General features: G+C 38.9%; 1 protein-coding gene across 1 annotated transcript in view; it reads right to left on the reverse strand.

The window, feature by feature from the left end:
• Positions 1-10,105, reverse strand: part of FRK (fyn related Src family tyrosine kinase) — a 51,770-nt gene extending 41,665 nt beyond the window's left edge. The window contains exon 1 of the mRNA XM_042017169.1: positions 9,241-10,105. Coding sequence (XP_041873103.1) covers positions 9,241-9,671 — 431 coding nt within the window. The 5' untranslated portion in view covers positions 9,672-10,105. The remainder of the gene's footprint in view (positions 1-9,240) is intronic.
• Positions 10,106-11,644: the final 1,539 nt, after the last annotated feature.

Raw genomic sequence — 11,644 nt, forward strand, 5'->3', positions numbered from 1 at the left:
AACATCCTAAACATCCAGGTTTACACCCTTATCAGTTGCACAGTCTGAGTTTTCCTGTCATTTCCTGATAGCTCATCAGCTAGTGTGACTGAGTTTATTTCTGGTTACTGTCTTTGTTAACATTAACTTGTCAGGTTTGGTGCCTGTGTGTCTCCCTCCCTTTCCTTGTTGGCAAAGTCCTCAGATAATCCTGAAAAGAAATGTTCCCACACTCCACGTACCCATCTCTATGAGTGCAACTGAGCAGCTCGTCCTCATCACCACCACCCTCCTCGTGTGTCCCTCAGGTTTCTCTGCGTGTCCATGTGTATGGCTCCCTTCACTACACACCTTTAGAGAAGCAAAGACTCCTTCCATATTCCCTTACAGAGACTTCCACTAACTGAAAAGATCAGTAATTTCAAAAGGAAAATTGAGGTTGGTGTGTTCTCAACATTTCTGAAATTCATGGTACATATTCATTCCAATATGTCAGTCTTAGATTTCTTTTTTTCTCTTCTTTTGCAGTGAGGTTTGAAAAGTTGTGCTGCAAAATTGTTTGTGCCACAAATACAGAAAAAAATATTATTAATTAAACTAGAAATATATCTAATTTAGTGAGAGAAAGCTAAGGAAAAATGCTTACCAACATTACTGCAGATAAATTTATAATGTAAAATATTATAGAGTACTCTGCATAGAAGTAGTGAAATGTCAGTTAGTGCAATCCTTTATGGAGCCATCACTTATCCTTAAATCACTGCTTTGTTTTTCCAGTTTTTATTGATTAGGATTAGTGTACCAGCATGAAATAAAGTATGTATTGCTACGTGGTTTAAATGATAGAGAAAACAAATGCTTTTTCATGATCAATATTTTGTTTGATCTTCTGAAAAGCTATTTCCAGATGATTTCTAGGCCTGTCTGGAGAACTGAAAACTGCAAAGATGTAAATTTCCATTCTAATTTCTTATAACACTCATGTTTTTCTTTACACAGATATGAGGTGAAAACCTGAATGTCAACATTTAAGAAAATTCTGATGAAGGATAAACTTCTTATGTAAAGAAGTTTAAAGATTTAACACAAGAAGGGCCTTCAAATATCTCCTGTATAGTATTGTTTAAAAATAACTGAAAATTGACAGTTCCTCATTCCCAGAGTACTAAATATATAATAATATTTTGTCTTTTTTTTTAAATATCACCCAATAAATTATATTCTTTCTCTGCTATGCATACCTTGCTTACATAGCTTGAAAAAGAACAAAACATTTTACTATAGAAAAACATCTGAGTCTGATGAAACATATTTTCTCTACTAACCTCTTTTAAAATTAAAGTGCAGGTAAATTTTGTGTCATCTAAACTATGCTGCTGGAAGGCTGCTCAGCATCATAATGTTTGCAATATCTGCTATAGCCTCATGTTAGAACATAATGCCTGCAGGATAATAACAGGACATATCCTGGGTTTAGCACTGCATCTTTGGTAGGGAGCAAAATTAACAGATGGATAAATCTGAGGGTAAAGTCATTGATGCCTGCAGCCTGGCTTGACTTAGAGGCATTAGTGTAGATGGGGCAGATAGGTGTGATGCGTAAAGGACCAGTTCCTGAACGGCACAGGGACCTGTGCAGTACTACCACTTCCTTTTGTGTCTATTTATTTTCAGCATGTCTTTTTTTTGTGCCACTCATGAGTAAGCAGTCAACCATCTAGAAAAAAAAAGCCAAACACTTGTTTAGAAATATAAAACTTCCTGCAGAGATGAGAGGGTTTTTTGTGGGGTTGTTTTTTGTCCTAGTAGCTTGGTCTTTGCCCACTGACAGAAATAAAGAATTGTACAGTGTCAGCACCTATGGTTTTGCTAAACAAACTTACAATAGGTCTGTAATTAGACATGGCAGTGATGTACCCTTGATATTGCTTATACAATAGTTCCAGCCTTTGGTGAAGTACAAAAGTAAGAGACCAAAGTAGAGGGGCTTGTGCACTTTTCACAAAATCCTATCTGAAAGTAATGGGGGTAGAGGGAGCCATTGGTTTGACCTTGTAGGGCATCTCTTATGTTTTTACGTCTTAATCTCTTCAGTATGATAGAATCTTACACAAAGAAAGTCTTCTATAACCAACAGTGCTTTTCATATGTGACAAAATAATTCTTCACAGAGATACCTGACCTAGTTTGTTTAAAATGAGCTCAGCTTTAGGACTTCTTAGCCTAGCTGAACTGCTGGCTACTATTTCTCAGTTCTAAACCTGCTCAAAGATCACTCAGCTCTGCACGGCTCTGTATTGCCCTGGGCGGAGAGCCATCAAAGACAACTATTGAGGAAACATTGTACAATACCTGGAGAATGTTTTTGCCAACAACATTACTCAAACACAACTATTCTATGCTAGCATGTCGAATGTTTATTCTTACTGAGTTGGAAAAAAACTCACCAAACAGGACTATTGAGTTGCTACAACCAGTATGTGGACTTTTTTTTTTTCTCTAAAAGGTACTGTAAAGGCCAACTGAGTTTTACCAAGTCTTAGGAAAAGCTAACTGGCTGTATTTGCAGGATGTGTTTTAAGGATGTTGGTTTTCACATGATTCATTGCCAGAAATTTCATAATAGGGTAATGAAAACTAGTAGATAATGATTAGAATATATAATGTTCACACTAATGTCAAACAAAGACAAGGTAGGATAAAATTTCTTAATTTCTCAGAATTTGAATGGATAAAGTCATATATATTTAGAAAACCACATTGCCAGAAAATAGGTGACCTTAATTAGACAAGTGTTCATACACTGCTCATCTACAATGCCATAATTCCTTCCACTTTTCTAAGAGACACATTTTCTGGACATGGATATGCACATGGATGTATAAATAGTACAGGCACTTGAAAAAATTTGACCCTTCACAGTTTGGTAAACAATTTCCTTTTGTGTTCAGTATAGTCTTTGAATATTTAAGAAACGAACAGAAATTAAGTCAAAGTTTGATATGTGCTTGAAGACAGCACTGGAATGCTCAACCATAATTAAAGAAATTAAGTCAATACATTCATGGCCTTTTTGCAGTATTCCATCATTCAAATTCAAGAAAGGCACTTCCAAGTCAAAAAAAAATCAAAAGCATGATCTAGCTTTGCAATACACACATCGTCTCATGGGACGATTGCATGATCTTAAAAATATCAGTCTTATAAACTTTATGTTCTGTGTGTACACATGTATGCACACACAAAAAAACACCAGAGATAAAGCATATCAATTGAAAGAAAAGATGGAATTTCACATGCAGCCTTTTCAATGTTTCATAGTAAATACATATTTTGGTGATAGAGACTTTTTCTACAAAAAAAAAAAATATATAAGAATGACTTTTGTACTTCACAGGTTCCAAGAATATGCAAACAATCTACCAATACTTTGTGTAGTGAGGTTAGCAGTGAACAACTTCTGCAAGTTCATTTCAGTACAAGGATTAGTGGTGATTCTGGTGGTGTCCTTAGGAGTTTGTACTGTGACAGAAAGGAGAACTATGAGAGCAAGAGAGAGGGAGCACACAGAAATCACAGTGGATTACATTCAGTTTTCTGAGATATTCAGTAGAATCTAAGGTTTCGCTTTTAAAAAAGCCTCTAGATATTTTGACTGTAAATACCACTTTGAAAAATGACCCACAGGAACCAATGAAACCCCAAAAGCCTCACTTTGCAGGAAGTCTAAAACAAGTCAGCCCAATGAAAGCTTTATTGTTCACTTATAGTAACTGAGATTCAGTCAATGTATGAAATAGTTAAAGCTGAGTCAGGCAACAGGAGGTGAAGGAATTAAGGAGATTGACAAAAAATAACCTACAAGACACGTCTACTTTCAAAAGGTTGTTTAAAAAGCTCACTGTGGAATTGACTGGTGAAATTTCATTGATTAGGTTTGGGGCTCAGTTTCCACCAGCTGGGAAATACCTACATAAGGTATAAGAGATAAGAAATGTTTTCAAAACTGACAAAAGTTAAAAGTAATTGCTATGATCTCCTTTGACCTAATCTACTAGGAATTTGTATGAATTTGCTTCCCTCAGCAGAGCAGTCTTGTGTCAGTAATGCTGGCATGAACACATGGAATGAATGATGGCCAATGGCACCCTGGCCTGTTCTCAACAATAGTGTGGCCATCAGGACCAGGGCAGTGATTGTCCCTCTGTACTCGACACTGGTGAGTCCTGTGTTCAGTTTTGGGCTCCCTCACTACAAGAAAGACATTGAGGCGCTGGAGCATGTGTAGAGAAGGGCAATGGAGCTGGGGAAGGGTCTGGAGCAGGAGGAGGAGGAGCAGCTGAGGGAGATGGAGTTGTTTAGTCTAGAGGAAAAAGGGCTCAGAGGGAATCTCATTGCTCTCTACGGCTGCCTGGAAGGCAATTGTAGTGAGGTGGGGGTTGGTCTCTCCCAAAAAACAAATGACAGGAAGAGAGGAAAAGTTGCACTAAGGAAGAGAATTGGCTGTTAGAAAAAGTTTCTTCATTAAAACAGTTGTCAAACATTGGAACAAGCTTCCTGGGGAACTGGTGGAATCACCTTTGGAGGTGTTCAGAAGACATGTGGATGTGGCACTTGGGGACATGGTTTAGTGGGAAACACAGGGGTGCTGGGTTACCAGTTGGACTTGATTATCTTAGAGGTATTTTTCAACCTCAGTGATTCTGTGATTTTATGGTTGTAAGTTGACTTTCAATAAAGAGCCAACAGGTCCATCAGGATAGCAGGCAAGAGCCCTCTCTACACTCCATCTTTCCTCTAACAAAAAAAAAAAAAATCATGTCACTCCAGCAGTGAGGTGTTTTCTTTTATTTTTGTTTCATTAAAATTAACTGTGCAGCTGGGCTATATTTTTTCATCCAGAACAATTTGCACTATGTCATTTTCTTGTTTAGTTTAAACAACTGGCAGTAATAAAACAAGAGCAGGTGAATGTGTTACTATGGTTCCTGTTTGTAGTGCAGAATAACAGACACAGAAAAAGAGCACAGAGACAGGAAGGTCACACTCTTTGCCAAGACGATTTATCTTTTAATTCCAATTCTGGTATTTGTCAAGTTATTCTCTCTGATCATCCTTTGTTGGATGTGCAAATTAAATTATATGATTTTATCTCCAGTAGCGTTTTTTGTTTGCCTTTTTCTAAGTGTTATGTGTCTAAACACAGAAAGAAGAGCATTCCAAATTCATTGGATGCAGCAGATACAACCTCATTCAAACTACCTTAGAAATGAAAAATCTGTCTGGCTCATGGTTTTGACTGCTACCTGTGACGCAGAGAAAACAGAAGTACCAAGTGCTCTTACAGTTGCTAGTTTATCATTAGCATAGTTTGTGTCTGCTTTTGGTCAGATATTATTTAAAATAATGTTCTCATGGTACCAGATTTATTTCCTTGTGAAGAGAACGTTCACTATGTGACTAGGGTTTGCCAGATGAACACTTCAACTCCCCAACTGCCTTGTCCCACCTACCCCAGGTGGGGCCAGGAGAACACACCTGTCTCCAGAGACACTACAGACAATTCCTTCACAATCTCTCCACCTGACAGGTGTGTACTTCTTGGATGTATTTAATCTTGTGCAGCACATGTTGGGACTGAAATGCTGCAGCAGACAGAACCCAACCCATGGATTTACCATTTTTATCCTCTATTCACACAGATTGTTACTAATTTCATCCAAGTCATCCACCTAGGAAGGGATTGCTCAAGCCAAAGGAAGGAAGTAAAATGACCTTTTTTTAAACAAGAAATCATGCACAAATAAGAAGTGTTTGACTCTTGGCACAATTTAGTTCTATTATGTAATATAAATATACTAGCAAAACATAATATAAAAAATTCTCCCTTCAACTTTAGCATACAACTTCTACCAATAACCCTTGGTCTGAGGATAGCAACACAGTAAATAAATTTCATTCTTTCTCAGTTCTGACAGCCAAGGATACATGAAAATGGCCTTTGTTATGAATAGTGTTTATTTTTTGTTTTCCCCAGATGAGATGTTGCAAATATTTTCTGCCCTTTCCCCCAGATATTGATCGACCTTATCAGCTCTACCTCAGTCATATTGGACAGTCAGAAATATCCAGGAAAAAAAATTGTTATCTAAAGAATTTTCTCACTTTCCTTCTTGCTTTACTTCATTGTCTTTTTTACCAAGGAAAAGTTAAAAAAGCATGCCTTTGTCCCTGATAAAAATTCACAGAAACTTCAGCAAGGAGACAAACTCTTCCGCTGCAGCACCTGCTGAGAACAAGCAATGACCCAGCATTATTCTCTGCCAGAACTGATAACACAGACCCAGATGGACTATCTGATCTCTAACTGTCCCTATAATAAAGACCATGTCAATATGTTGATAAAAGAGGGCCAGATATATTTGCTTGTTAATACCTCTGAAGGTCACAGGCAAAAGAAATTTGACTACCCTGCAAGCAGCTTTCAAGTTTTTATTGGCTAAGCGTAAAGAGTGGCCCTGTCATCTCTCACTGTAGAACCTTTTGTGCCCCTCTATTCCTTTGTTTCAGTGACTTTATCGAGTAGCCATGCATGCATATGAATGCAATATTTAAAATAGTTTCTACACAAACATGCGGAAATCAGCTGCTAAAGAATGTGATTGGTTTGGTTTTCTTCCCAAGCTTCCTAAGAGTCACACCACGAATAAAGTCTGTTTCTCAGAACAGAATAGCCAGTGTTTATTTGTCTAATAAGATGGAGATGCAATCCAGAAATAAAATTCCTGTTGTCTCTGCAGATGTACAGAAGCTGGCTGGTGCTACAAAATGTGCATTCAGTTAGGTCAAAGACTGTTGATCAACTGTGCCTGGCAAATATTGAAAGCATAAAAAATACACTGCAAATATATGGTAAATGTGCATTTTGGCAGGTGAACACGAGATTGTAAGTCTTCCATTCTTTGTCAGTTCTGTGCTGGAACCACAAAGGACTGCTATACAGGATGCAAGGATGCATTAGAAACTTTGCCTATTTCCACAAATGGCTATATCATGGCCATGAAAAATTGGCCAACGCCAAGGGGAATTAAAATCAAAATAGATGAGAGAAGATAAACTTAGGTCAGGGCAGAGAGTATGATTTAAGCTTTGAATTTTCATTAAAGAGACATTAGAACAACTTTTTTCTAATTGCAATCTTTAAGGAAAACAAAGGGTAGTTCTTTAAGCCATCATTACTCTTGTTCTTACTGTTTCACTAGGATAACAGAGGTGTGAACTACAGAGGGTGGGTGAAAGGGAATTCTTGGAGGAGATTGTAGCAAGGGATCTCCCAATTTAATACAAGGCAATAAAAATCCTATCCATGAGGATGAAGAGCTCAACTGGAAATGTTCAGCAAAGCAAAGAGGTCTATCTTTATTTTGGCCATGTTTGAGTTGGGATGACTCTCCAAATGTCCTGTAGAGGTCCTTTCTAACCTCAGTTAGATTATTGTTATATGTGTGTGGGCTGATAGCAGAAAGTCTTATATATATATATATGTAGATCACTAAAGCCAAGTGAATTAGAGAGAAATCTGAGAAAAGACATGTTTAGCCAGATTAGGCTTGCTGTGAAATTAAAAGCTCATTTTGGAGAAATTACTTCATCTGAGAGCTGGGGAAACTCTTCATTTTTTCCTCTCCAGTGTTCTACCAATCTATAGAGAAAAGTGTTTTCTTGTAACTTAGTCTTTACTATAAAGGGAAAAAGGTATATAAAAAAGTAAAAAAACAATAAAATTGATTCAGTAACAAGTAAAAAACCAGAGGTTATACAACAATGCACTTTGGCAAACTTAACTTTGTATTTGAAGCTCTAGATATAGGAAGATAAGGACCTTAGGAGCTGAGACGTTGTAAAACTGAGAAAAATTACTTTGAAAGTATTAACAGCATGAAGAAATCTGATGACTTCTAATAAAGCTAGCTCTTGAAAGAGAGCAAAGGCCAAGCTGAGCAGAATTAGAGCCTACCGCCATTTATCTAGTGATTCAGAAAATGCCTTCTCTGCAGATTAATTTCTCCAGTTGGAAGAATTTTTTTGAACATGACCATTGAAAATGTTGTCTGGCTGAATACAGAAATAGAAACAGCTGGTCAGACTCTAGAAACTAAGGTCTTCAGGTTAGAGATTAATCTTAGAGTTGCCCTAAAATGCCTCTAGCACAAATCCTACAGCTGATAAAAGACTGGCATAATCATATCTGAGCCAATTTTCCTAGCCCATTGCAGTACAGTGGGCAGATCAGGTCAGAGATGATGTTCCAGGTCCAAACGAGATTTAACTAAAAAGCTGCATCATCATCCCTCTAAAGCCAACATTAATTCTGAGACTAATAATGAATGTCGCTTATGCTGTTTCTTTACACAGTGAAAATTTTTGCCAAAACATACCTTTGGAACTACAGTCAGACCTGGTTCAGCAAACACTGCTTCTCACTGCAACACACAGAAGTAACTGTGCAGCCCAGGCTGATTCAGATCTCACTCATCATCACCAGGGAGCCAAGTAACTGATTCTGTGTGATTCCTGATCTATTTCAGAATATTTAATAAGATCTGGCATGTTTCAAAGGGGCAGAAGAACATGGGATGGATAATTAAACTCTGTAAAAGTTTAACAACTTCATTTGTACTCTGTTGCTATATCAACTTTTGCTCTTTGCAATACTTGCTCTAGTTAAGTTTGTCCTGAGAGTAGAGATTTGCCTCCAGGGAAGATGCACATAGTCTAGAAGAAACCATAAGAAACTTATCTCTTAGAGACTCACCCATCATTCAGAAGAAAATGGAAAGGTGCAAAGGTAGCTTGCTTTAACTGATTAACTGGTAACTTTGTAGCTGTTTAAACTGAGCACTGTTCAGGGCAGGGGTCATATATTTTCACTCTCTGGGTAGCACAAATAAAAATAATGAACCATCACAGCAGTAACCAACTTGACCTTCCCAGATGATTTTTAAACAGCTGATTAGGGTATACCACAGAGGGAAATTATTTAAAACAAAATAAAACCCCTCCACACTCTTCCTTTGGTAATTTATTTTCCTGTGACCACGATGTCTTTTCCTTGCACATACCAACTAGTGCTACTACCTCTAGGACCACCAGAGGCTGAGTGTGGCAGGGCACAGCAAGAGAAAAGGCCATGACCTCCTGTCCCAAACCTATCTAACATAACAGAAAAGAGCCTCAGTTCACATTCTGTGGGTTACTCACGGCTCAGCTTCGATGCTCTGGTCAGCAGCTATGTAGTTGGCAGGGATGTAGCCCGTGAGCTTGCGGCCAGGACAGACTGACGCCGCTGGCAGGAGGAGCCTGGCGTACCACCATCCCTCATGGGATGCATTCAGCACTTCCAGCTTATCGCCAGCTCGGAAGCTCAAGTCCTCCTCAGTGCGAGCGTCGTAGTCGAACAGTGCCACAAAGTTGCAAATGTTTGCTAGATCCTGGCCAGGCAGCGGAGGTAAAGGTTTCTCTTTAATCTTACTCTCTAGCTCCTTCTGTCCTGCTTGGAGATCAGGTTTTACCACAGCAAGGTTGGCAAAGACTTGGCCTCCTTTGTCTTCCTGCTCACCATTTCTCCCAAAGAATAAGCAGGAAAGGTAAGGCTCCAAACAGGGACAGTGTTTCTGGCAAAAGTTTCCCATCCTGATTCTTTGTTCCTTCCTCTGCTTCTGCTTTTCTTTTGCTTTTCCTGGTTTCAAGACCTTTAGACCAATTTTTGCCCCATCCACATCTTAGCTTTTTGCAGACTTCTTCTCCTCCTTCTCCTTTGGCACAAAATGAAGCAGCTCTTGGCACAGCTGGAAGCTCCTCTCTGGGTCCCACGGAGAGCTCATTACAGACGACTCCCAGTTAGGGAGTGAAACCTGAGCATTCAAGTGCCAGCACACGTGTGGAGGGAATTTCTCACTTCCTCTTCAGAACAGGAAAGCAACACAACAGCTGTGCTGAGCTCTGAGAACAGGAAAGTGTGGAGCCCCTTCTGTTACAGCAAAACAATAACGTCAAAACATGTAAATAAGGGAGGCTTTTCAATTCCTTCTGCTGGGCATGGGTGTTTTCTTATCTCAGATGTGGTCTGGTCATATGATCAGTGGTGAATGTCTGTCTTGGCAATGATTAACCAAACTGACCTGCCTGCTTCTTCAGCAGTCTGACGCGGACAGCTTGAATGAATATTTCTTTTTGTTTCCTGGTTTCTACTGGTTTCAGTTTGCAGTGGGAAGCCTTTGCTCACCTGAGACTGGCAGACGCCCTCACCGGGAGTGCACCTGTGGCTCCCGCCCTCACTCACACCTGGGCACATTCCCTGCCAAATACCTGCCCCTCAAACCAATCCACTGGCTTTTCTTTATTCAGCTGGGATGGGCTCTTTTTACAAAGAAAACCAAATACCTGTGGCTTACAGTAATAAAGCAGTATATTTTAATGCATTCCTTATTCTGCATTTTAAGGAAACCAAGGCACTAGCAGAAAGCATTTCTCTAGGTGGCTGTCTAATTAGATAACCCTATATAAAAATAATGGCTGTTTTCCGGTCACCATGTAAACAATGACATTGCATTGACCAGTATATTCCCATTTCTAAAGCATCTCTAACCCAGCATATAGACCCATGGGTGTCTGATACTGCTGTGGCAAAGCAGGCTGAAGAATTGGCTGCCATATCTCAGTGGTGCAACCCAAGATTTGTAACTCCTGGAAATTGCCACAGCCTCGAGGACACGCAGTGCTTGGAGCAGGAAGTGCAGGAGAAAGCCTGTCTGCACATAGTGGTGGCCTTTCAGTAAGAGACAAACTCTTACAGATCAGAGTCTATTTATTGAGATCAATCAAAACTCACACATAGACCTATAACTTACCAGTGATCAAAACACCTGAGTCAAATATTTTTCTTTTCTTTTCTTTTTTTTTCTTTTTTTTTTTGGTCAGGAATATGGTGCTGTTTTCCAAAACCGGTTATACATCTCTCAGTTCCATTTAGAGCTGCTGACTTCTGCTCTACTTTACTAGAAAGAACATAACTAAGTAACAGAAACCAAACTCGCTTTCATCATGGCTCTCATGCATTTGAATGAGGAGACCAGTGGCAGAGGCAGAGGGCTACTGGTGAACTAGGCACTGTGGGATGACTAAAAGATAGCTCCACTGAAAGTGATAGTATTAATATCAGGTGCATCTCCACTGAAGAGGAATGGGAACTGCTTGCACACACTTTTGCAATACTGAAAAAGAAATTAAATAAAGGCCATACCCATTAAAGTACCATACCCATTAAGTTATCACTAAACCTCATCATCTTTTGGGTCTGATAAAGAAAAGGTATGCTGATTTTGCAGGTTATGATAATCGTATTTAGCTTCTGAAGCACCACGGGAGATGATTTTTTGCCAGGAGTTATTAATCATTTAATAGTAAGAAGACAAATATCCAAGAGATATTTACTTTTCCTAGGTGTGAAAAACAATATCCAAAGGAAGGAAAAGCCTATATTGATAAAGAAACTATCTTCATTAGTCTTGTTTAAGGAATTGTCTACATTTACTGAAAGCAGAGAATATTAGAAACTACTACTAAGTAATCTGGTAGTTTTCATTTTGCATATTTGATTGACTTT

The sequence above is a fragment of the Corvus kubaryi genome, unplaced genomic scaffold (genome assembly GCF_017639235.1).
Source record: "Corvus kubaryi isolate FWS band 111438036 unplaced genomic scaffold, C.kubaryi_AGA036_p1.0 split3-73, whole genome shotgun sequence".
In the NCBI taxonomy this organism is placed as follows: domain Eukaryota; kingdom Metazoa; phylum Chordata; class Aves; order Passeriformes; family Corvidae; genus Corvus; species Corvus kubaryi.